Source organism: Astatotilapia calliptera, chromosome 4 (assembly GCF_900246225.1).
Source record: "Astatotilapia calliptera chromosome 4, fAstCal1.2, whole genome shotgun sequence".
In the NCBI taxonomy this organism is placed as follows: domain Eukaryota; kingdom Metazoa; phylum Chordata; class Actinopteri; order Cichliformes; family Cichlidae; genus Astatotilapia; species Astatotilapia calliptera.
This window is the reverse complement of record NC_039305.1, coordinates 29,210,720-29,237,751: the sequence shown is the minus strand read 5'-3', so window position 1 is coordinate 29,237,751 and position 27,032 is coordinate 29,210,720. Positions and strand designations below refer to the sequence as shown.

The 27,032-nt window shown below is 39.4% G+C and overlaps 2 protein-coding genes across 2 annotated transcripts; both read left to right on the top strand.

Moving 5' to 3' along the window:
• The first annotated feature begins 1,933 nt into the window (after nucleotides 1-1,933).
• pyya (peptide YYa) lies at nucleotides 1,934-10,249 on the top strand. Its single transcript, XM_026166041.1, has 4 exons — nucleotides 1,934-2,040; nucleotides 4,301-4,488; nucleotides 9,655-9,735; nucleotides 9,838-10,249. The coding sequence occupies exons 2-4, from the start codon at nucleotides 4,301-4,303 to the stop codon at nucleotides 9,860-9,862; spliced, it is 294 nt and encodes a 97-aa protein (XP_026021826.1). The 5' UTR covers nucleotides 1,934-2,040; the 3' UTR covers nucleotides 9,863-10,249.
• Nucleotides 10,250-12,429: 2,180 nt separating this feature from the next.
• mpp2a (MAGUK p55 scaffold protein 2a) lies at nucleotides 12,430-26,953 on the top strand. Its single transcript, XM_026165982.1, has 14 exons — nucleotides 12,430-12,529; nucleotides 16,120-16,168; nucleotides 17,448-17,548; nucleotides 17,681-17,836; nucleotides 17,959-18,126; nucleotides 18,302-18,409; nucleotides 19,730-19,849; nucleotides 20,950-21,081; nucleotides 21,182-21,284; nucleotides 22,655-22,723; nucleotides 22,816-22,977; nucleotides 23,656-23,858; nucleotides 24,926-25,054; nucleotides 25,186-26,953. The coding sequence occupies exons 2-14, from the start codon at nucleotides 16,138-16,140 to the stop codon at nucleotides 25,360-25,362; spliced, it is 1,659 nt and encodes a 552-aa protein (XP_026021767.1). The 5' UTR covers nucleotides 12,430-12,529; nucleotides 16,120-16,137; the 3' UTR covers nucleotides 25,363-26,953.
• The last annotated feature ends 79 nt before the right edge of the window (nucleotides 26,954-27,032 follow it).

Below are 27,032 nucleotides of genomic sequence, written 5' to 3'. Positions count from 1 at the left end.
GGCTATTTTTTTTTTAACCTGGCAAAACATCCTGACATTTGGTCAGTAAAAGCTCCACAATCCAAACCAAATGGCACAGACAAAGTACTACCACGAAACACAGAATCAGTGACACCAATGTCAGTAAATCTGGCCTAAAAATTGAGAACTCAACTAAACCGATTATTATGTGTCACATTCTGCAAATGGCAGAAATACCACTTGTCACCTATAGCTGTTACCTTGGGTGGCTGTGGATCAGGTGGAGCAGGTCATTTACTGATTAGATGTTTGGTTGTTCAATTCTTGGCTGCTTGAGTCTGCCTGCTAAAGTACAGGCAAGATACTGATCCATATTCCATATGTGGCTTTTGTGAATGTATGTGTGTAAATATAAAGCGTGTTCCATAATTTTACCTCTGTTGGTTCAACACTCAAATTGTCTGAGAAAAAAATAATTATTTTTCTTTCTTTAAATAGACCGTTTCACTGAATTAGCCACAGGTAACAAAACAAACTGAAGGCTCATGCATTGTGTTTGACATTACAGTTTTTCTGTTAAATGTTTTTGTGCTTTGTTGTTAGAAATATAGAAACCCTGCCTCTAAGCCTGAATGTTTGTTATCACTTGTTGGATATTAAGAGATTTAATACACATAAGAATATTTAAGCACATTTCACAACACGTGACTGTGAACTTCAGCTGTTTTACACAGAAATAAAATGCCTCTAGCGTTCTACTAAAACCTGCTACAGAGAATTTCTTTCTAATCGAAATCTTCAAACTCCACTTGTGAAGGCCTAACCTCACTACTGGCTGTGCAGCTTATTCCATGTTTGAATACGGTCTCAAATAAATGAATTCAAATGTTAAAAAAGTACAGAAGTGATGGATTAACCAGTGAGGAGACAATGACCAACTGTTTAATGAACTACATGCAAACATGTCAGATGTAAAGATGAAGCAGGTCTTCAACCAGGAAAAGAAAACAAAGCAGCAACTCAGGCCTGCAGCAAAACATGGATTTCATCAATAAAACGGGAAAAATTCACAGGGGAGTGAAGGCGATGGGGGAGAGGGCTGTGGGTATGCATGACACGTAAAGCCATATCGTTCAGGTGCTCATACGTCACAGCTTTGGACTACTGGGAACCTGCGTCATCACGCTTCTTTATTGACGCTGGCACAACTACTTTACGGTGAAATGACTTTTTGTCCGTCTGTCTGTCCGTCAGCCTCACAGTTGCTCACGTGGCTCCGCCTGGTGGCAGAAATCGCAACAGTTTGAGTCACAGAGTGAAAGCATTCCGAGCAGACTGACATGCAACGAAACACAATAAACGTTTTTAGCTAAACTTCAGACACAGTGGTGTGCACGTGGTTAATCTCCACAGATCAGCCAAAACACAAAGATTTCAGTTTGACTGGGAATATGTATTCCATAACCCAGAGTTGATTCACTGCTGCCCCGAATACACGGAAACCTCAGCCAGCAAGAACGAATCACTTTGTTTGGACAACTACTGGTTTCCATTTGGACATGTTGGATCATATTTGACTGATTTCTCGTGAGATACATATCGAATGTAACAGGTTGCTTTACTGGATAGTTGAGCCAGGACTTCTGGTGGCCAGATAAGCCCAGTCTGGGTTATGCAGAGCTTTGAGTAAACAGATGGAAACTCACTAAACATTCTTTTTTTTTTCTTTTTGCACTGATGCAGCTTTTGAGTGTCATGGCCCAAAATGTCATCAGAAACACAAGACTGACTGCGTGACCGACTCCTTAGTAATGTCTCATCATCATCATCACCATCGCTATCTGACTCATTCGGCCTCTACTCCCACCCGTCTCCCTCACACACTCACGCGGTGTAACCCCTCCCTTCTCCGCTGCTGCTAAACTGTATAAATAACCTCTGTCGGAGTTTGGAAGCAAGGTACAGCGACCTGCAGAGTGAAAACAAGACACCGAGGAGGAGAGAGAGTAAACCCTCTGCTGCTGCGAGAGACCACCTGTGGCTGCCACGTCTACCTGTAACCTCCAAAGTCTTCTCAAAGTAAGTCTCCACACTTCTCACACAACCCGTGCTTGAACTTTCTTTGACTCCAATAGGGATTTGTTGATTTGTTTATATACCGGTAAATAAATAAATCAAAATAATCGCAACTTTGCTGAGCAAAACGTACTTAAAATAAAAGGTTTCTTCTGCTCGCTTGCCTTTAAGCGTTAATTGGTGTCCAGTAGCTTGGCTGAGGTGACATCTGGAGCGCGTTCAGTACCACGGACAGCTCAGCCTAGTTTTACCACACAACACATGCCATCGATTTGCCTCAGGATCCACATCTGTTTCGTCTAAAAAGTATTTTTTTTAAAAGCAGAACTTCAATATAACCGATTACAGCAGAAATGTGCGCAAAGGTCACTGTTGCTGAACTTGATCAGATCTGCTCTAAATTCTGAAGATCAGCTTTATAAGACCTGCTGAAGGAAGGAAAAGGACTTAGAACAAAATCTAGTGGCCTCAGTTGCTATTTTTTTTTTAAATAATATTTTATATTTTTCAAATGAATAAATACATAAAAGGAGGATATACGTTTTTCTTATTTATTTATTGAAGCAACTCCGACTTTAATCTATAATTCACCCCATGCAATTATTTAGAAAAGGACTGGAAAATACAGCAAATAAGCAAATAAATAAATAGCCGGGCTGCAGGGTGCGAGTGGGGGTAGAGAGCAGAGGTTTCTGGCACACTTTCATCTGCTCCCACACATGCACGGAGAATGGGAAACGTGCTGGAGAGGTTCACACTCCAGCAACATAGTACTCATGGTAGGTGAAGGCCACATTCACATAATACAGTTATTCTACCAAGAGTCTTGGTGGAGATTTACTGCTGCAAATGGAAAATGCGAAAAAAGTCGCAAAACGCAAATAAATAAATAAATAAATAAATAAACAAAGAAATAAATGAAATGCTACAATAATATTTTATTTTAAGGATTTCACAAAATATTGCGGTTCTTTTTTGTTTTTAAGTTGTTGGTTAGACAAGATTTACATACAGAGTTTTAAAAGACAATTAGATTGTAGACTGCTAGTTCTGGCCTGATTAAATAGTGTGGGTGTGCGATCCGCTGCTAAATGTGGCACAGCATATAGACCAAAACACCCAGAAGGTAAATCCTGAAGCAGCTGGTGCAGCTTGTCAGATGTGAGCGTCTGTTAGTTTCATGGTTTTCTGTAAGTCTGAATGGAAAAAAAAAAGAAATTCAATTTAGATCTCTTTTTTAAAATTCAATTAATTGTGAAACAAATTAAACAGTGAAATGGCCAAACTAATGCAAGTGATAATTAAGCTCCTTACTGCCATTTTCAACAGCCTCTGGACATTTCCACCGCAGACTCCACAGTCAGACAGAGGACAGAGGGATTTTTTTTTATGCTTTATGTTAGTTGTGCAAATTTACGAGTTTGCAGTTTTTAAATCTGTGCAGACCTGGTATGGACTGGAGCAAACCAGTGACTTCTGGGGAAAATGAACATGCAGTTACTTTATCTGACTGTTAATCCAGACATACACAGATTTATAGTTTGTTGTTGTAAAAAAAATACTTGTTTAGTTATCAACAAGAAGTTACAGCAAGATTTCTCTCTTTGTTGAAAGGCTTTAATCCAGGATTCTAATTAATAATTGTAACAGCAGGAGCAGATTTGGTAATGGTATGATGTGATAATGAAATAATCGTCATAAAGCTGATACACTTCAGTGGAAATCCAGTTCCTCACACAGCATGCTAGTTATTATTATTATTAATGCAAATTAAACCTTTCTGTAAACTCCATTAAACCCACAGCCTCCGTGAAGATGCGTGAAATCAGTTTCCTCCTCTAGAGACAAACCCATTTTCTTCATCTTCTTTCAAAAGACAACAACTTTCAGGGAAGAGCTGACAAAAAATCAATCACAGCCCAAAGCCCTAAAAAACATTAAAGGTATATATTGACTTGTTTAACCGCTTTACACACCTCCGTTTACTCATCAGCCTGAGCAGATATTACAGATGAAAACAGATGACATTTGCACCCCTCAGGAGAGGTATGGTACGGGTCGAAGGTTTAGTCATTAGACAGGAAAGGGCAATAGCCTTTATTAGACTCAAAGCATCTTTTTTAATGTATTTATTTATTTGTAAGATTTCATTTAGGATTTATTTATTATTTCCTTCTTTTTTGTTATTTTTCATTATGAATCAATGGGAAATTAGACTTCAACAGTGGTTAGATTTCCATAGCATTTATGTGCCTTGTTACAGATGGTTGTGATACTGAAACCTTGGACAGTGCTGGTGGCCTTAGTGCTGTGTGTGCTGGTCTGTCTGGGAACACTGGCTGATGCCTACCCCCCCAAACCCGAGAACCCAGGAGAGGATGCTCCTCCTGAAGAGCTGGCCAAATACTACACTGCCCTGAGACACTACATCAATCTGATCACCAGGCAGAGGTATGACCACACACACATACACGAGTGTGTGCCCAACAGGCACCGCTGTTCAGGACAGCCTTGAAATGAATGTGGTGCTCAAATGACATTTAGATTTGGTACCATGAGAAAATGACTGAACTTGAAGGAAAATGGTGATTTCCAAACAAATAAAGAAACCATTTTCATCTCCTGCATTAAATTTCAATAAGGATATCAAGGTAAATTTAACAAGGTAAAAAACAAGAAAAAAAGATACAGCACAATCTGCTTCATCACCAATGAAATGACGTGTGCCATATTTGAAAATGTGGAACGAAAAAACAAAAAAGCTTGAATTAATTTTTTTGTTCAGTTTTCTTCCACCAAAAAATCCTGCAAGGCAGGGCACCAATATGAATATTTAATGGTCCCACACTAATAACCTTTCCCAAGTCTTTAAGTATTGTTTTTACTGTTGTGGATGGTCCACATGAAGCTGGGCATGAAGAAAGTATGTGAGTTAAATCACTCATAAACAGCCCTTGAAAAATCCCCTCAAAATTAATGACCCTGAGCCAACTGTAGGTGTTAAGCTAAATGTGTTAGTGGGGAACTTGAGCCTTTTCTTGCTTCTTTCCTGCCGATCTTACTTTAGTCCAGACTTCATTTTATCTTCCTTGAGTCATTAAAGCAAGCTGGTTCATACATAAGCCTGGAGCTCTGTCAATGTGTGATGTACACCCTCTTCCTCCCCAACACTTCACACAATGAGATTATAGATTAGATTACTGTCCACTCTCTGAAACCTCCAGGCCTCGAAATGAGCGGGACCAGAGCAATAAAATCGGCGCAGACCGACCCAAGAAAGAAGCCCAAATTCAGTTAGCAGGGCCCAAGCTAAAGCCTGCTGCTCTCAGGTATAAAGATCACCAGTATGGAATTGTCAGAGGGTGTTTCATCATTGGAAACAGTCACACTCGGGAGCTATCTGTTCTCATTCATGAAAGTCAAATAGGCCATTGGTATTTAAATACATCCAGTGCTATAGAAAGTTTTTGCATTTCACTAGAGAGGTGCACATTATGGTTTTCACAGTGGGTGTGAGTGTTTGTTAGGTTTAGACACACTAGATACAACTGATAGATCTATGAGGTGTAACCACAAATGAACAAAAGAAAACAAAAGTAAAATTTGCATAGTTATTATATCATATGTGCTATATTGTGACAATGTTAATATTTAAATATTGCATTTATCAGTTACCATCACATGTAGCCACGCTTTTCAGTGTAAGTAACATTTCTTACTACTCCAAATTATATGGAAAATTATACACAAATACATCAAAAATACCAAAACTAACAAAGACACGTTCATCCCCAACTGGCTCAAACATTTCACAGAAAGCTGTTTTAACACATGAAGGACTGTGAAGATGTTAAAGAGGATGGATTTTAATTCTGGTGACTTTTGTCTTTTTTTTTCTTTTTTACAAATATCCATACAACTAATCAATTAAAAATTAATTCAAAAGAACACTCAATCCTTAGATTGAGCTTTAGATTTAAATTAAGGTCCCACAATTGTAGGAATTGCAGGCGTGAGCCTGTGAACCTGCTTGATCATTTCAGTGCAGCACTAACAGAAAATGTTGAAAGTATAATATTATTACATTTCCTTAAGTAAGAAATCCGAGCATTTCTTTCACCACTGGGGAGAAGAAGACGCAAAAGGACACATTAAGGCTAAAGAAAAAAATATTGGTAGATTGGTAGGAAGATTGAGGTATCAACCAGCGGTGAAAACATTTTATATCCTGATATGTTGCCAGCTGTGTGACAGCTGAAACAGTACATGTGCGCTTCTTGATTGCTTACCTGCAGGGAAGCACACACTGAGGAAGTAACGGAGCATAAGATTGGGTGCTGAGGTCATAGGGGAGGTGGAACAGATGTTTGATGGGAAAACAGAAGAACTGCAGGCCGCTCTGCGGGACCTGAGATGATTGTTTCGCACACATAAACACACACACACACACACATTACCAAGTAAATTTTCAGTTAAACGGCTCTGTGATTTTACATTTGCAGGCTCTTTTGGAACCCTGGTTTCCCATCAAGGGAATGATAAAAACCCAGCCAGACTTGGAAATGACAGCCTCGTACACACATTAAAACAAACACACACTCTTGAATTTGAATCTGACTGTGACATTAAAGCATTAGCAGCAAACAAAAGGGAACAGCTTGGAAAGGTAGAGGTAAGAGAAGACAGGTGACAGACTGACAGACAAGTGTGACGCACCAGAACCAAAGCCCAAAAGTCATGTGTTTGTTGTGAGAGGAATAAATGTGGTCACTGGTTTGAATCAGGATGCTGCACACTGCTGATGATTTCGAAAGGAAGGACACAATCACAGACAGAAACCTGCCAACAATAAGAAAAAAACCAAAAAAACCTGATTAACACAAAGTGTCCAAAGTGATGGCATGACAAGCACATCTCAAAAAAACAAATATAGTACCAACAAAAGCAAACAACATACAAACAACCTAACAAAGTCTTAGGGAACAGACACTTAACACACACCAGGGAACAGGATAACAAACCCCAGGCAAACTGAATCAAACACTAACAAGGGTGAGGAAAAAAAAGGAAATAACTTTCAAAATAAAACAGGAAATTGTAAGGTTGATTAAGAATGAACTCTAAACTCTAAGCGGTGCAGAAAATCACAAAGAGAACTTTCAAAAGCGCAGTGGAAGAGAAAATTTAGAGACAGACAATTGAAACTGTGTTGTCATAAAGACAGTGTCGTGGAGATGTGCAAAAGTCTTGACTTCTCATTTTTAAAAAGTATTTTTCTACACAAATGGAAAATAGGTGCAGCGTTTTATTAAAATGTGTACATACATACATGAGAATGCATTGTATAAAGCTACATTTTAACAAGCTTGAAAGTCAAAATTTGGTATGGCCAACTTTATTCTATAACACAGATTGCTGTAGACATTCACAGTTTTACCTCTCGTGAGCTCTTCTGTGCATACTCATACAGAACTTTCAAATTTGGTTTATCACTCTAGAAGACCTACTGGCACTGGTTGATAATTTGGGCTACCTTTGTCCCCATTTCCCTTCCTTAAGCATGGTTTCCTGACAGCCACCGTTTCATTGAGACCATTTCTAATGCTTCAGCAAACAGCACGTGGGGCACATTATATCCAGTTTTCCGTTAATAACTCTTTCTTTCGGAATCACTTTTTTTGGAGCAGCTATTGGTGAAACAATGTTATCTTTGGCATTATTCATAGATCCAACTAAAGAAATGGAAACATATATGTTTATGCAACAGAATGCTAGTAACAAAGTACCTAAAGATACTATTCAAACTGTTTTGATAAAACTAATCCAACCCTTGAATTGTGTGACTTGAATCATCCTTGAATCATTGATGGGTCAGTGTTGGTTGTCTTCACAAGACATGAAAGAAAGAAACAAAAAAACTCCTCTGTAAACATTCACTTACACATAAATGAATGAAAAGCAGTCAATGGCCAAAGGAAAACTTCAGAAATATTTCAGAAAGCCTGGAGAACTCTTATTCATGACCACATATATAGAAATGTGGGGTGACTTAAGACCTTTGGACCACCTACAATATTAAATATACCATATAACAGTTACAGGAGCGGCATGGTCATGAAAACTCATGCTATGAAGTTCCCAGTGCTCATATTCTGCTGATGTTTACGTCAGATGATTGTTGGTACTTTAGTGTACTTTTACACATTATGCGCCTCAGGATTTGACAGCTCCAATCTAACTTATGGGTGCTGTGATTTCTAAATGCATACACTTTGCAATGATACCACTTACAGTTGACTGTGGAATAGCTAGGAGGGAAGAAATTTCATGAACTGACAATGGTGACATCCTATCACAGTAACAGCAGAATGACTTATTAGTTGTTTGTAAAGGCAAACTGCATGGCTACAGGCTTGATTTTATAAACCAGTGGCAAGGGGACTAAAACCACAGTGCGGCACAATGTATTAGTGTATATACAGATATACAGTGTATATCTCAACAAAAGACGTGCGTGTTTCATCGGTAGCCAAATGAGGTTAAACTTATTATGGTTTCTAAGTCATGAGTAAATGGACTGATTCTTATATAGCACTTTTCTACTCTCCCAGAGTACTCAAAGGACTATATACAACAACCTCATTCACACCCACTCATACAAGCACTTCTAAACTCAAGAGCAAACTAACCAACATTCACACACATTCACACTCCGATGAACGCATCAGAGGGCAACTTGGGGTTAGTATCTTGCCCGAGGATAATTGGCATGCAGACTGGGGAAGCCAAGGATCAAACCACCAACCTTCCAGTCAGTAATTGATCTGCTCAACCACCTGAGCCACAGCCAACTCAGTGATTTTCAGCCTGTACGAACAGCTGTATATTTTTTCCTGTGGCTCTAGAGATTAAATTTTATCTTGTGTCAGATAAATAATCCCTACAATAATATAGAGGATGTGTGCAGTCATGAAAGATGTATGCTGTAGAATCATTCCACCTGAATGCAATCATGTGCCACAAAAGGCAGGAGAAAAGACTAAGCACCTTATCTGCAGATCTCATTTCATATCAAGCTTTGAGGGGCGTGTGTTTTCATATTTGTAACTAAATTCTTGAAAATCTGTTAAAAAACGTGGATTATTATGGATTATATAGAGACCTCTGTAGCAACCACCAATGTGGCATTCATGGTTGTATCATGGGTAATTTAGGATCCAGTCTTATAGAAGGATTAAAGGTCAGTGTATAAGGGATCCTTGCTGCTTCTATTTTGACTCTATACCAATGAGCTGCACTTTGTGTGACTGATTTACAATAAAAGCAAATCTGTTTTTGTAAAGGAGAGTGAAACAGCAGCATTAGGAAGTGTTTGGATCAGCAGTCGTTTCGAGAACAGAAAATGCACTGTGGTGGTCTGAGTCGAGGGGGAGAATGGTGAACCTTTCCACTAACAATGATTATTAAACAACAGAAACATTTACAGAGGCAAACTGTCATGAATATCTATTTTTCCAAAATAATGCCAACATTAAAGCATAAAGACTGAGCTTTAACTTCATGAAAATGATCACAATTGCAATTTACAATAAAAAAAAATGTCTTCTTCACTCTCAGGTATGGAAAGCGTTCAGCTCAGGAGGACGTGGTCGCAGAGCTGCTGTTTGGTGGCGATAACAACAGAGACCAGAGATCAAGGTAAAGATCCTCAAATGTAAAAACTGAAGATGTCACATGAACTTAAAGAATTTACACTCTTCTCTCATTGGCACATTATTTCCTCTCTCTGTCTTTCAACAGATATGATGACTCTTACATGTGGTGATTCTCCTCCCTCCTCATCGGACATTCCCTCCGGGTACATCCCAGAATGCACCTGGAGGGGCCGACATGTGCCTCTTCTTCCCTGTACTCTAAACCCAACAAAAGAGCATCTCTGACGTATCACAACCTCCCTCTGTTTCTCCTGTTGTTGTTTCACATCTCTGTCACTCCAACAAAACTGTACATAATTTATTATTAAAATAAAATATATATGTATATGAAATCACAGAAGGTGGAACTGTGTCTGTGTGTGTGTGTGTGTGAGCTTTGGTGTCCTTCAACTGTCCATCAGACTGGAGGAGATTCTTGTTTTGCTGTTTGTATTGTGAAAAGTAACATCATAATATGTGAATCAAATGTTTTCTGTGAGAATAAAAGTTCCCAAGGACTCATGATCTTTTCTTTTGTGGCCTTTTATGTTCATTTATAACTCCGTATTTTAATTCTACCCGCTACTATAGCTTTGCCTGATTCAGAGTTCAACAGACTTCTTATTGATCTTACAGTGGGACTTGCCTCTCAACTGATCCTTTGTCTCCAATAAGGTATTTTAACGTCCTCCCCAAAAACATTTCTAAACTTAACTAAGAGACTGACAAAAAACAATGGCTTTGTCCAAAACATCAATGTATTGTGTTGAAGAGATATATTTAAAAGATAGTAGTAATCAGTATAGTGTCCATTCTGCACAGGCTCCAATTAATGGCAAGGGAAATGCTGCTGAACGCTTAGATATGGAGGAATAGGTGCTCTGCTGAATGAAACAGCAAAGAAGCACCAGCGCCAACTTTGGGAAATAAACCACGTTTAGATTTATACAATAGGAGCAAATTGAGGATGTGCACTGAAGTCCGACTCGTAGACAGCTCTTGGAGAGTAAAGGATGATTCTGGCGGTAAACTGACATTGTTTCTTCTACATCGGTAAGAACAAAGCTTTTAATCTAAAGGTTTTAGGAGCTGCTAACAGTGCAGAAAAGCCCAAACACCGTTTAACTCCAGAAACTCCAGAACAGTAAGATGACCACATTAGCCACGGCATCACCCAGATCTCAGGACAGATATTGTATTATTTGTTTTTTAAAGGAGTTGGCAACTACACTAACACTTTCTGGTAAAACACTGCCTCCTGGTGGTGAAACTTCGGGTTAAGTTTGCAATATGTGAATACAAAAAGTACCTTTCAATCAGTTTTCTTCTGACATTTCTAAAAAATGGCAAGGATAGAGTAGCAAAATCAGGAAAATTGTTAAACACATAGCTTTAATCTTGAAAGTGTGATTTGCACATTACTCTGAACTCAGAAAATTTGAAACAATAGTTAATATAAAATAATGATATAAATAATACAGTATAAATATAAATAACCCGCAGCAACAGCGGACACAGCTCAGAAAATTAGGTTTAGCTTTAGGCCGAAATATTTTAAAAGGAAAATAATTAATAAGACCCCCCACCCCATCCCCCTCTCTCTTTTTTTCAGTTTTTCTGAGTGTTAAAAACTCTAATGAGGAGAGTTATTGATATTAACACAATCTATATCTCTTACTCTTACTGTGTCACTTGCTCTGGGTGAGAATAGATAATGCACTGAAAATGCAACTATATAGTGTTATATTTAAATAAAGACTGAGGTGCTTTCTGAGACATTTATAGCTGGTTTATACTGTCATGTTTTGTAATCTGTAATACTGAAATGTTTCTGGCAATTGAATAGTCCTTGTGGAACTGAGTCAAACTGCAATGTGTGTGTGGGTTTAATTGTTCTTGGACAACAAAAGATCATTATGGTGTGGATGAATAAGATGCATCAATGTGTCACAGGATATGCTGACAGTAACAAAATATCAAGCTTAAATGAAAGTTATCAGGTTATATGCTTAGGGAAACATACAGGGTTAATATGCAGTGCACAAAAGAAAGAGGGTTTACTGTGGGGACAGAAGATTTAGGAGTATTGAGCTAAAACACACAAACACAAACAGCTGCAGTAATGGTAATTTCCTCAGAGACCAGATCTTATTTTATTGTTGAATTTGGGGGGCATGAAGCAAAAGAAAGGAAGAATTAATCCCAGAGCACAGTCATGCTGAAGGCAAAGATGGCCTAATAATACCAGGGAGAAAACCAACATCACATTGTCAAAGGTATCTTTCTCACTGGTATCATTATGTTTCTTTTTATGTATTTTATTTGAGTATTTCTAGGACAAACTGTGATGGAAAAACAAAAGCTCTCACACTTACACATTCTTCTCATAGCTCATGTATTAATTATAACAATAGAAAAAAATGTGAAAGCAAAACAAGCACTGGCCCTTTAATGCACCTCTACGTAAAGCACCGGGAATATGGTCAATTCAACCGGAAGTCTCTTGATTCTAAGCGTTAAAGTATTACATTCCCATCCCGCTTCTTGTTTACCTGCATGCTTTATAATTTTTATTTCAGTGGCAACTCTTACTTTTATATAAATATAAAAATATAATGCTTTAATAATTCAATTTTATTGTAGCTTTATTCGCTAAATGCCCTTTATTCTGAAGTTTTCTCGGAAGTTGTGTATTTTTCTGCCTCTTCCAGTCACAGAGGGAACCGAGAAACCAGACGACAACAAAAAGCGCACGAGACATCACAGACGGCAGGAAGCGTCTCTTGTTGTGTTTAAAGGTGGGTGAGTTTGTTTTTATGTGTCGCAAATATCATTTTATTAACAGACGACGTCTTATCATTAAAGTATCCTAATAAAAGGGTTGTTTATTTCAGGGAGCAGATACACTAAAGCTAGGTTGACAAAGGTGCGCGCGTGTGCGCGCGGTTCTCTCAGTGTATTTAAATAACCGCGCGCCATTAGCGCTACATTTCATTTGTGATGTTTGGTTAGCATCTTCCTTTGTCAGACAGGCTATCTGCATGTCTTTCTGTCCCCCTCTCCTTTTGTGTTTGTGTGTGTGGTGCTTTGTTATGTATGACTCCTGAGATTAATTAGTAGACTTCTCTGCTTGCACTGGTGTATTTGCACCTGTGTCGTTTATTGTGTGTTTGCTGAGGGATTCATTGGTTATGTTAATGGTAGTGTAGTTAGGCTACCAGTTAAACTGTTTTAAGACTTAGAGTCACACTCACCCTGACAATTTTATGACAGTTTGTCAAGCTAGACTCATCTGTCCTAATACTTGACAAATATAGCTTTTTTTAAAATTGCTTAATAAAGCCATAATATTAAATACCATAAATCTCTTAAAGTTTTTTCTTTTTTATTATGTATTCTAACAATTCAATAACAATTCTGAGTAATTCTCTTGCTGTTGAAGTTTAGTAACTGACATGATTTGTGTGTTTGTTATCATCTCAGAGACTCAAAATAATAATAATGATTAGAAACAATAATCACACTACATTTGTCATCAGTTAAGTTGTAGTCCAGCTATTATATCTGCTTGGTTGGGATTTTCCTTTTGAAATGGTAAAATAGTACAAAAGAAAATGAGGATAAAACAGCACTTTAGCTCAAGTCTAAGGAATAAATCGTTTGAAATAACCAGCTTTACTAAATACAGGATAACGACACAGTTTAAACCATGTTCGCATGTAGTACAGCACACAGCCAAACAGCTTTTGCCGGCATGTGCTTTCTACAATTGTTTCTTTACATACAGCAGGCCTGTCCTGGTGTAGCTCAGCAGATGGATGATGGTGGGGGGTGAATGGAGGAGGGGCAGGGATGTTGCATAAATAAGGGAGTAATAGAGAGGAAAGGATGGGAGGAAGGTAAGAAGGAGGGGAACATCATTAAGGGGATCTGCAAGCAAGAAAAAAGGATTAAAAAAGCAGAGGGGAGTGAGACAGCAGGACAGAGTGCAGAGCTGAGGAAGCTGTGAGGGAAAGAAGTGTTAAAAAAAGTGACGATGAAGCAGGAGGACGAGGAGGGGTGTTTGTTGGAACGTGTGAGGAAGCAGAAAGCAAATGGACTTCACAGCATTTTAAACACAGTCATTAATGTGTCTGTGTTGGGCTGTTATTGTAGTTGACATGTACAGTAGCTGAGCAGCCTACTTCATCCACATAGAATGAGTCCACGTCCTCATCAGTAATATCAACAAAAGAGAAAAAGTATTGTACTCCCATACTCATTGTCATACAGCTCAGTGAAGTTATGCTGCTACTCACGATGTGCATTTATTTGATGAGTCATACATACACAGTGTGAGTTCAGTTCAGGCGCACCGTCCGTGGTTCTACTTAGATTTGCAACATCTGTTTTTTGTTTTTTTCACACTGAGGATACACACACACACACACACACACACACACACACACACACACACACACACACACACACACACACACACACAAACGGAATAAACTAGGTGACTCATAACCAAAATAATTTAGTTGGATAAATGGTACTACAGACTGGAGTAAAATGTAAATATGTAAATATGATTTGGGGGTGCCCCTTTTAAGAGCAGTGGGCAGCCAGTAGGCTAGTCCCTTGGTCAGGGGAATTAACCTGACGTGTTTTCAGTTTGGGAAGAAACTGGAGCTACTGGAGGAAACTGGAAGAACAGATTGAAAAAGGAAGGCGCAGGTTTGAACTTTAAAAAGTTTCACTGTGAGACAACAGTGCTAAGCACCGAAGCATCCTATGCTCAGTCAGTTTCTCTCTTTTATGGTGTTCATTATTATTCATGGAGTTTTGCTGTCGCCAGTCTAGACCCAAACAGGTCAGGGTAGTATCCAAGATTAAAATCTTGTAATGTTTTCTTTCACATTTGTTGTCATCAGCTTGGATAAAATGTGCATCAAAGCTGGATGATGGTGTGAATCTCATCTTTCAGACATTATACTTTACATCCAGTCCATCCCGTTCCACACGTCTCACTCTTACAGCTTCTCCTTTTACGTCATCCACTTTTGCCTGAGGTGTTGTGTAATGCCTACTCTAGTATAAACAGCAGGGTGTGTGTGTGAAGGCAAAACTGAGGGAAGATGAGTTTCCATGGCAGCCACAAACTGCAACAGCAGCTTGTCATAGCAACAAGCATAGATAAATGCATAGATAGATAGAAAGCATTAAAGGGGATGTGTGCCTCTTTGTTCCCTTCTCACTTTCTCTGTATTGCCATTGTATCGTGTGTGCTGTCTTGGCAGTGTATAGATTAGTCACACCCACATGCCCTCCCCCTCCCCTTTTGCCAGGCATGTTCAATTCCAGAACAATCAGTGGAGCTCCACCCTCAGTCGCTGACATCACTGCACCCTGTGTGTTTGTCGTGCTGCGTTATGGCGGGGAGGGGGTTCAAAAACACGAGCATACCGTATACACCCGCAAACATTCCCACGTGCAGCAACTGAGCAGTGCAGTTTTATCTCATGCTAATTTATAGCACACACTGAACCCAGTCATCAGTTATTATCACGCGGTTGTTACTCTCAGTCAGCAGGATGGCAGCATAAGTCTCGACAGAAAAGGATGATTAAAATGTTTAACATGAATATTTTAGACTGCTGAATCTGCTTTTTTAAATCATGCTATAAAAATAATTACTAAAATGTCAGAACTGAACAGAAAAACATGTTAAAGCCCAGATTTGGTTCTTCATATATCTATGATAACTGACAACTCTCCAATTTTTTGGTCTCATATCCACTTCTGTCAGATGATCACTAAAAAAACTCAGAGCTGTAGTGCATGTGAGATATATCAGCTCAGCTATTTAGCTTCAGGCCTAAATGGATAAATAGCTACCCTGGCTGTAGTGTTTATGTTTCTATGCCAGTACATTACTTGCAATTGTGCTCTCCCCTTTTTCTTCTTCCTGCAGCCATTTATAGGAGTAAAAAAGCCTGGTAAAATCATATAAGCTCAAAGGCTGTTTTTAAAAAATGTGTATTACTGAGGCTGTAGTGGTGTACTGCACTGCGTGTAAGTGGTGCAGTGGCCTATATATTAAGAGTGTTAACTTGTCCAATTGGTTCCAATCTTGAGGCTTTTATTCATGTGAAAGTGTTTATCTTTGTATTGCAAGTTGCCCAGTGAGTTTAAAAGCAGGTGGTTTGCACGGCATGAATAGAGGACATCATCATTTGTACTAAATCATCCCCATCTGAATGTAGCAGCGAAGGAAACAAGCTTTTTTAAAATGTTGGTGTTCATTGAACGTCTTTATCATTATTGTCAGTGTCTTATTTTCAGACCTGCACTTACATTTATTTTGTTGATCATTCTTTCCTTTTTTTCTTTCTGTCCTTCTCAGATTTACTGCAGCTCTACCATGCCCGTGGCCTCCACCAGGACAGAGCCTGGTGAGACCAAACACTATACTCCACATCAGCTTAGCATCGCCACATGATTGTTTTTTTCTGTTTTCTTTATTCACAGCTCTCTCCTAAAATCCAGTTTCACAAAAGATTAAAAACCAGAAATATGAGAATGTGTTACTAATCTGAAAAATGGTGGTATTTGCTCTTTGTAAGCTAATTAATGATAACAGATGTTTTAGAGTTACAGCTACACTGTAGAATATCCTCCAGGAAACGACTGATGCCCCCAAATACCAATATTTATGATAGCGCTGTAGTATATATATATATATATATATGATGCTGGTTTGCTTACACCTGTGGCCTTTGATTACATCTGGTAATATCAAATTCAATAATATGAAAATACTAAAATAAATAAAAATGAAAAAATTACATAATTGCAGCTTGTTACATTGTAGCATACTTCCCTTGAATATGACTAAATATAGAAATTCTTAAATTCACTGCAGTTTTGTACATAACAGCACTGCTGTAGGCTGTATTTATGAGTCATAATCTAGTTTTCTTTCATTTTAAATTTCAACTTTAAACTTTAACCTTAAGGCAGCATTCCGGCTAACAAGCTGTGCTGGCAAGTTGAAATTTTCTCAACCTTCCAAAGCAAAGCAAAGCAATACATGTACAGTTCATTTCTCTAGCACATGATTTTAGCCTGCAGCTTTCTGTTTTCTTCTCTTTGTTCAATGTTGTCGTTCCTAAAGCCAAAAATGCATCCAAACAACAGACCGTGTGCCACCACACTCGGTAGTATGTTTTAAAGGAGACAGTACACACTGGGGGGAGTATTAACTGAATTTAAAGACAAAAAATGTCAATTTGAGGTCCTGAATGTCGGTTTTGATTGATTTGTCAGCCCTACAGTATCCCCTACCTGACACAACACACAGTCTGCAGCTTTTTTAACCCATGCCATTAGATTAATATGGAGTTATAAACTCATACTCGCGTAAGTATCTATTTTTGAAACTAAAAGGATGTTGAATTCCAATGAGGAATTTCCCTATAATGAGCAGAATTCAGACAGTTACATCACAGCTTTGTTAAAACCAGGAAGCCAGGTGCTTGTTTAAAGCAGAGTTACAACTATAGACACAAGCTCTGTGTCATTTGTTACGGTCTCATTTACCATGTTTCCCTTACTTAATGTTGTTCTTCCCTTCACTGTGTGTGTGTGTGTGTGTGTGTGTGTGTGTGTGTGTGTGTGTGTGTGTGTGTGTGTGTGTGTGTGTGTGTGTGTGTGTGTGTGTGTGTGTCACAGTGCCCCAAGTGTTGGACGCAATGAGCGACAGCACGGCCAGCTCCACCACAGCCAATGACCTGGACCTCATTTACCTCAAAGGCATCATGGAAAGCCCTCTGGTAGGCTTCACACAGATGCACTCGTGCACACACATATTTTAAATTCAATAAATTTTGCTGCGCTTCTGTCATTCATACTTGCACTTGCAGCACGCTCTCATCTTTGTAACCGTGTTTGTATTTGTGCGTAAGGAGCAAGAGGAGAGCCTGAAGGAGCCACGGTTGTCACCCGTGAGGGAGAATAATGTGGAGCTCCTGCAGGAGATCCTGAGAGACCTGGACCCATTCACCAATCGTTCTGACACCGCAGCCGAGCTTGCTCGCATTCTCACGCAGCCTCACTTCCAGGTGTGGAACACACAAAGTCACACACACAGTGTTTCCCACTTTGTGTTTTCACTGTATTCCAGTCACAGAGGTGGTTAATTGAAGGAAAACGAATATTTCATGCATGATATTTTGTGCCTCAGTCTCTGCTGGAGACACATGATTCAGTGGCAGCTCAAGCATGTGAAAGTCCACCTCCCAGCCCATGTGACTTTGTGGATCATGAACCAGAAGACAGCCAAGCACACAACCACCTTCCACCTGATGCCATCCGCATGGTGGGCATACGCAAAATAGCCGGGGAGCATCTGGTAGGTTATTAGAATTTGGACTGTTTGCACCTTTTGTGTTTCCCATTTAAAAACATTCAGTTTGTGAAATAATAAATGCTTGTGTGGGTTGTATGCTGGTGCCATTTGGGTTATGGATGCAGATTTTTATTAGTGTTAATGATGGAGATAATAGCCAGTAATAACTGTATTCCAGGGTGTGACATTCAAGGTGGAGGGTGGGGAGCTGGTGATAGCTCGTATTCTTCATGGTGGGATGATAGACCAACAAGGCCTGCTGCACGTCGGCGATATCATCAAAGAGGTGTGTTGCTTTTTTCTTTTTTGTTTGTTTTTTGTTTTCCTTAGTTTCATTTTCAATTATCCTCTAATTTATTGGTTTATGGTGGAACCTTGCATTTTTAGTTCTATAGGATAGTTGTTTACTTTTTTCAGTAAGTTAGTATTTGATGAAGAATATACTTTTTGGTTTCCTGCTAAGACTATCCGTCCTATGAATGCAAGAGCCGACAGAAACATGTAGACAGCTACTGCAGACTGTTCAGAGGTAACGTCTCCAAAGCTCACTTTGTAAAGCATTATATTTCCATTGTTTCATCTACATTAAAATGTGTCTCACTGTGAGGTTAACAGGAGACCAGCTGAGACTCCAGGAAATCAGTGCACCTGGCCCACTGTCCCTGTGATTCTTGGGAGTGAAGCTATTTTTACAGCAGTAGCTGTTTCACATGTCTCCAGTTTTTTTTATGCTGTTCTGAGTTCCCGCCTGATTTACATATGAAGCTTACCGATATTACCGTATTACCGTATCAATCGTCTCGTTAAGCATTTACTTATCGACTCTTGTTCTCTTGTGTTTATTTCTTCTTGAGTGTCAACTTGTTAACCGCTATGACTCAAGGTCAGGCTCAAGCATGAAGTGCCCCAGATTATTTGCGTACCTCCACAACTACCATAAGAAAAAATCTGTTGTTTATCAGCTGTTTATTGATCACGGCGTTCTGAAAGTCTAAATGCATAAATCTGTGTCCATACTATTGTTTAACCACTAGATGGCGAGGTAAACTATGTGTTCTTATGAAAGCATGGGGCAGAAACCCACAGCAGTTCAATCCCAATACTGTGCAAATGAATAGATCAGGAAAAAATAGCAAAAGTAAGGATCATTTGCTAGTGAAAGTTTGTTTTTTTGACATTTTATTCAGGGGTTTTTGGTGCTGCAGTTATTGGAGTTTCACTCCTGGAATCTGTGGAACTTTATTCATTTGAGTGGATGTTTGAGCAGATACTTACCTGTGTTTAAATACTCTGTGGTGTAGCTTGCTTGCACTGGGCAGGTCTATCCCTCCTGACAGGGCTATTGGGACCTGTTCTGGTGCTCTGTAGTGGGCTAACACCTTAAGAGTACATTTTCAGTTGTTCAATTTGTCCGTCATCTGCATAGTCCACAAGAGGCTTTTAATTTTTACATGCTTCAAAGTTCTGTAAATATTTAAGCCAACTGATCGAATTTGCAAATTTAAATGTAAAACTCTAGTCAGCTGTTTAAAACCCTTTCGCTTAACCTTTAAGACATGTAAGGAATCTTTTTTGTCATTACTCTTGTTGTCTACTTTATTGACAGGCGAATGGACGAGAAGTGGGCAGGGACCCCAGGGTTTTACAGGAAGAGCTGCAAGCAGCTAGTGGAATTGTGGTTCTGAAGATACTGCCAAGTTATCATGAATCCATACCACCTGTACAGGTGACACATAAACACACCACACACAGAATAGACACATGGGGCTAAATCTATTCTCCTTATTTGTCAGGGTTTCTATTTATTTATTTATTTTTTGGTTATTAACTGAATTTCATTGTTAGAAACTTATTTTCATTAACACTAGAACCTTGTTTTGACCTCTGTTAAATTAAAACCACGTGATCTCATATTTCATGCCGTTTTAAAAATGGATTTCTTCATCAAATACTGAATTTTGGGGTGTTTGGGATCAAAAGAGAAAAGAAAGTATAACCATTTTTACATAGAACCACCAAGGATGTTATTTCGACCGCATAGAAACTGATGTAAAATCACTGTTGTGCCATATTGGGCTGCCTAGCAATACGATTGTTTACACACATTTTGACTTAAATGCTGCTGTTACATGAGTCAGAGCTAGCTATATGTGATTGATAAATAAATATGTAGGGGAATGTAGTTAGATGAAACATGAGTAATTGCTGCTGGGCTCAGGGTGGGATATTGAGCTGGGCAGACTGTGGGACCGAAGGCATGGAGAACCAGGTATGTAACTTGCTGTGTAGGGCAGCATAGGGAACTGAAATGAACAGAGACTCCAGAGTGTGGGGAACTAATCCAAATAACTAAAGAGTGAAATCAAGAGAACAGCGCCCTGCTCACTTTCAGGCCTGAGCAGCACCTCAGCAGGTGAAGCTGCGGACTGAGGCAGGGTAGTGTGCAGGTTTGGTCTTAATTATATTTTTTAAGTGTGTAAGCTGTTGTGGTAGTTTTGTCCAGTCTTTGTTTATTTATTCTAAAGTGTGTTTTAAACTTTACAACCTGCAATTAAATTTTAAAACTCATTGATGAAACCATTCAAATCCCTCAAAATTCACCTTAAATCCTTGTTTTGCCAAATCTGACTTAAAATTAGAAAAATTTGATGAAATAAACAACTTAAGTGAACTTAAAAAATGGCATCTTTGCCATTACTGCAAGCAGCACCTCAGTAATGGCACCTGTGGTAACATGAACCCCTCCTAGCAGTTCTAGTCTTAAAGGGATTTTAACTTGGGATGCACCACTGAAATAAAGATGTGTACCTCTATGTATTTCTCCAGGTATTCTTTAAGTGTCACTATGATTATGACCCAGCCAACGACAACCTGATTCCTTGCAAGGAGGCGGGGTTAAGGTTTGAGACCGGGGATATCCTGCAAATAGTCAATCAGGATGATGTCAACTGGTGGCAGGTGACAGAATAGTATTTATGTGAACATGTTATAGCTTCCTGTGTGCACATTTTCATATCTTTGGATTGCTTTGCTAATTTTTTCTTCATTTGTTGTGCAGGCACGTCACGTGGAAGGTGGGAGTGCTGGGTTAATCCCTAGTCAGATGCTTGAGGAAAAAAGGAAAGCTTTTGTCAAGAGAGATGTGGAGCTGGCACCTGCAGGTAATATGAAAGAACGAATAAGGTTGTGATGATGGTGACTTTATTTTAACAGAGGGCCTGGATTCTAATCAAAGCATGGACGCAGTGTGTGTTTTGGGCCTTAATGAAATCATCTCACTATGGATGTAAAATATTATTAAAATACTGGTGGTTGCCAGTGTTGCTCTGCAGCCTCCTAGTGGATGGTATCAGTTAGATAATCATAGGTGACTTCCTCCTTGAATTATTGCATCACAAGATTTTCAGGAAACTTGAAGAAACCTTGAGGTCAGTGTCGCTGAGATTCAAACTCATCTGAAATTTTAGTAGCTGCACCTTCAAAATCCAAAACATTTCAAAATCCCACATTGGCACATTTTGGAGTTATAGCATTCACAAACGTGAGTGTCCAAGCTGCTGCCCTGCAGGGTGACGACAGTACTCCATCAGCCTTTTACAGCTTTGGGGTAAAAGCCAAAAATGTTTCATGAACACAACAGAATATGACCCATTTGTATTGAACTATATTAGCATATTATACTGTAAACAGAAATATAAATCGTTAATAAACATATGTCAGCAAAAAAAAAAGACTTCTGAAAGTGTTAAGTATTAAGTAGGTGTTCATTAAGGAAGGGCATTATGTTCACATGTCTGGTGTGTGTTGCTGCAGCCCATGGTTTATTGATTATTTGTCACTGCCGTGTGGTGGTGCACAAACACGCCAGGTACATGAAGTTTGCTCACATGTTTAAATTTCACAATGTGCCAGTGCACTGGTCTACAATGTTTTAAGAATATTTAGACTTAACTTTTTATAAGAAATATTTTCAATATAACATTGAGCATTATAGCATGAACCTGTATTAGATTACAAGAAAAGAAGTTTGAACATACTCCCACTTTCATATGTGGGAGTTACCCCAGTTATTATGGCATATAAGAACCATCTCTCTCTGATGTCCAACCTTTGTAAAAGAAAAAAGGTTTTCTTTGCTAAACGTTACCAGTCAATGATGTGTCATTTTTTACACTTCTGTAAATGTGAGATTTGCATAAGCATTCGAACAACTGCTAATTCAGTTCGAGTTCACAGAAGGGGTTTTGTTCTGTAAGGGAGCTCTTATCAGTAGATCCAGTAGATCTAATTCCCCTTTTAGAAGCACAAACATGAATATTAGAACTTAAAGAGGAAAAATTAAATGTGTATGAGACATAATATCTGGCAGAGACACCTGCATGAACATGACTGATCATTACAAGCCAGCTTGTGGGCAAATGAGTACAAGTTAGTAGTTGTGAAACATGACTGATGCTCATAAATTACTTTAGTTTGAAGTTTGGCTTCAGTTCTCTGCCTACACTAATGCTGTGCTCCAACAATGCAACAGGAAATCTGTGTACTGGTGTTGGAGGAAAGAAGAAGAAGAAGATGATGTATGTGACCACCAAAAATGCAGGTAATAAAACAGGGCCAGGATCAGTTTAGCTCTGCTGGGGTAAAATATTCCTACTGCTTCGTCCTTACTTTCTGCTCTTTGTTCACCCTCAGAGTTTGACAGACATGAGATACTGCTCTATGAGGAGGTGGCCAAGGTCCCACCTTTCAAGAGGAAGACTCTGATTCTGATAGGTGCTCAAGGTGTGGGGAGGCGGAGACTAAAGAATAAGCTTCTACTGAGGGATCCACAGCTCTTTGGGACCATAATTCCATGTATGAAGTCTGATATATTCCATTGCCTTATTGCTTCTTATTGCTAAAGTAGCTAGAATTGTTTTTTTGTTATATTGAGTCGATCGGTAGGCCCACAAACCCCTATGCAGGAAGTTGATTTCGGCTCTCTGATTAAAAAACATCTTGATCCCTGATCCTCTGATCAGTCCCCTCTGCATCATCTGAGTCTCAGCCAGTAGATGGTGCAGAGGGGACTCGCTCAACCTGACTGCCTTCATGTCCAGATGTCTTCCCTGCTTCCCCTGATAGGAAAAAAGCTGACTAGCTTTGCAGGTCAAACCTTTTTGATTGCACCTGTTGTGGCACTTGTTATCCTGGGATGGTTTCAGAGGCCTGTACAATAGGCCCCAAGGGAAGATATTACTGGGAAAGGCTAGAGCAACCTATTAGAGCTATTTGGACTAATATAGATCAATACTCACCTTTAATGTTTCTCAAAGGGTTGAAAAAGGAATGGCCACAGTTTAGACTTTAATAGCAGAAGATTTTATTAAAACAACTTTTCAGAGTGGGGTCTGCTACCAAATGTGGCAGACAAACTGACTAAAATGTCCACCATCCATCTAAAAATTTTTACATTTTGGGTTGGAGAGCTATGTTAGCTGGCTTGAGCTAATAAACTGATCATAGTAACTTCCCTTCCTTGTATTTGCGCAGACACCTCCAGAAAACCCAAAAAGGGAGAGCGAGAGAGTCGGATGTTTGCTTTCACTACCCGCAGCAAAATGGAAACAGACATCAAGAACGGGCGCTATCTAGAACATGGAGAGTATGAGGGCAACCTGTACGGCTTGAAGATCGACTCCATACATGAGGTGGTGGAGGCAGGGCGGGTCTGCATACTGGACGCCAACCCTCAGGTGTGCACATACAAGACTTTTCTGTTTTAGCAGTAATCATAAGCAGCAGCACCTTTACTGTCTTGTGTGAAAATTAGGGGCTAATTTGACAGAATCCTGTATACATTACACACATGTTTCTAATAGTTTCTATTGCCAGTTTATTAAAGTGAAATGCTCTAACTTACGTTGTGCTTGAGATGCTGAATCAATGTCGTTGTGCTATTGTGGTAAGCTGATTCAGTTTTACCATGAACACACTGTACAGCATTTTTGGTTTTCCTTTGTTTGAAATGGTCACAAACTTTAGATAGTTTTCATCTTTTTCTGTGACTTTGCTTTTCGCTTCTTCTTCATCTTCTCTGCTTTTCTGATCCCGCCATCAAGTCAAGGCCGCTCCGTCCACATAAAACATGGTGATCACTAACCAGTACATGGCCTTAAAGTAGAAAAATTTGCACGTGGTATTGCACATAAGCATTGTGCATAATATTGCATACAAGGGAGACTGGGCGAAGGTTAACACAGTGTATTGGATGTGTGTGTGTGTGTGTGTGTGTGTGTGTGTGTGTGTGTGTGTGTGTGTGTGTGTGTGTGTGTGTGTGTGTGTGTGTGTGTGCGTGTGCGTGTGTGTCATCTGAAGAGACCATGTTGTAGAATCTGACAGCAGTTGGAAGGAAAGACCTGTGAAATCTCTCTGTCCCACATGGTGGGTGCTGCAGCCACTGAAGCAGCTGCTCAGTGCTGTCAGAGTCTCCTGCATGGGGTGGGAGAGAGACTTTGATCTCCTGCATCCATTTGGGTCCACAAAATAAAACCCTCCACATTCCTCACATTGTAATCCCATGACAACTTCTCTACTTTATCTTAAATCTGTTTGACACAGTCAGTCCCATTCAGTCAACATAGTGTCATGTGCCTCACTCAAGGGCATCTTATTAAGAGTACTGATAAGAGAAAACAGTCTTTCACTCTCGTCAGTCGGTAACTTGTGGTGGATTGTGGTGGGTCAAAAAGTTTAGAGCCTGCAAGAGACTCTTTCAGTCTAATGTACTTGTGTTGATTTTGCTTGCGTGTCTTAATTTTAGTCTCTCAAAGTTCTGCGGACCTCTGAGTTCTTGCCCTACATCGTGTTCCTTCAAGCTCCAGAGTTCGAGGTGCTCAAGGCCATAAATCAGTCAGCTGCAGAGGCAGGGGTCGTCACCAAGACGCTGATGGTAGGAATTGCTCACAGTACAACCATATGCACATAAAGAAGATGAATAACTCAGGAAGCAGCAAATAATGAGAAATCAGTCAAAGCAGAAGTCCTGTGATTAACAGCCCTGCTATCTGTTATCCTTTACAGGATGAAGAGCTGCAGAGGACGTGCGATGAGAGTGCTAAAATCCAGACAGCTTATGGTCACTACTTTGACCTCAGCATTGTCAACGACAACCTCGACGAGACATACCGCACCGTCAAAGCAGCGCTGGAAACGGTTTCCAAAAACCCCCAGTGGGTCCCGGTCACCTGGGTGTTCTAGAAAGAGACGTGCTGGACTGAGGAGGGAGGGAACAAGAAAGGAAGCAGGCACTGAAAATATTCCACTGAGTATAAATGATGGGTAATGACTTTACAGGATAACTTCTCAAATTTCCATAATTTAAACAGGATATATTTTCAGTGCTGCAAAGAAAGCGTGGAATTGAAGAAGGAAAGAGATGAACGAGGAGGTGGAAAAAAACCCTTCATTTCAAAAAGTGTGCATATGCATGTGTGTTCCTGTTTACATAGAGACTTCAGAGCAAAGACATGTGCCATTACTGATGATTATCATCAGACATTGTCATTGTTTACATTTTTTGCATTTAATCAGTGCCATCTCAGTGTAACTCAGTGCCATTAGGAACAAGCAAGCTCCATCTTTCACTTTTGTAAGTGTACAGTTTCTCATCATGAAATCAAAAATAGTTTCCCACTGCCTTCTACAGTAAATGTGGATGTTTTGCATAAAGGTTAAGTTGTATAAGGTTTCCTATCAATCCCCTCACACCCATGGGTAAAGCTTTTTTCAGGTTAAGTCTGGTGAGGCCGTCATAATCTTTAAAAAATGTCTCTTGTTCTGGAGTTGGTTGAAAAGTGAAAGGACATCTCTTTCAGGCTTTTAAAAAGATTTGATTTCAACTTTTATTGGTTAGAGACACTAATCACTGAGCAATAGCATCTAAATGGTACATGACCATCAGTGGCAATAACAGATTCAATTTGTTTGAAAAGTCAAAGTTAACATCACATCCAGACCAGGGGTCTCAAACTCCAGTCCTCGAGGGCCGGTGTCCTGAACCACGTATACCTGTTGCAACACAACTGAATACAATTAGTAGGTCATTAGCAAGAGTATAGCACTTGACTATAGAACTTGACTGCATGCAACCCCTAACCCTACTAAATTTGAGTAATGTTGTTTGGAAAAATTTACTTCTAAAAGTACTTTTATTGCTCCATGTTCATTCACTCATGAGCTGCTGTAACGTGAATCAAATAGCTGAATAGCCACTTCAGTCCTCAAGGACTAGAGTTTGAGACCCCTGATCTCGATCAAAACCTAGCATGAAACCTCTCAGCCAGGTTTAAACAGAAAGAAACATTTTTTCTAGATATCTTCACCTATCATAAAAAAACAGCTCGTCACATTTCACTATAATCTCATTTTAACTTTGTTTCAGTGTGCGGCACAGTCGCTTCATTAACAGTTTTTCAATAAGTAGCATACTGGGTGGGTCACATGGATTAAACTATGATTTAGAGAACAAAAAAGAATCAACGAATATCTTCTTCATCCTATGGAGCAGGTGCTGAAAAAAATAGGACAAAGAAATAAATGAGAAGTCTGGAGCTCTGCATTCAGCTGTTAACTGTTTTTCTTAAATCATGATTTACTCATAATGCTGGCCTCTTCTCATGGTTCTGTTACTAAACCTGAAGCCTCTTTAATTCAGTTCCATGTCTAAATGTGAATGTGGCCACTATTAAGAGCAAATCATAGAATGAGTCTTAGGAGATACACTGTTCATTTAAAACAGAACTCCAGGCCTCAAGAGCCGGTATCCTGCAGGTTTTAGATGTCCTTGATCCAACACCGCTGATTTAAATGGCTAAAATCAACATGTCTTGAAGTTCTCCAGAGGCCTGGTAATGAACTAATCGTTTGAT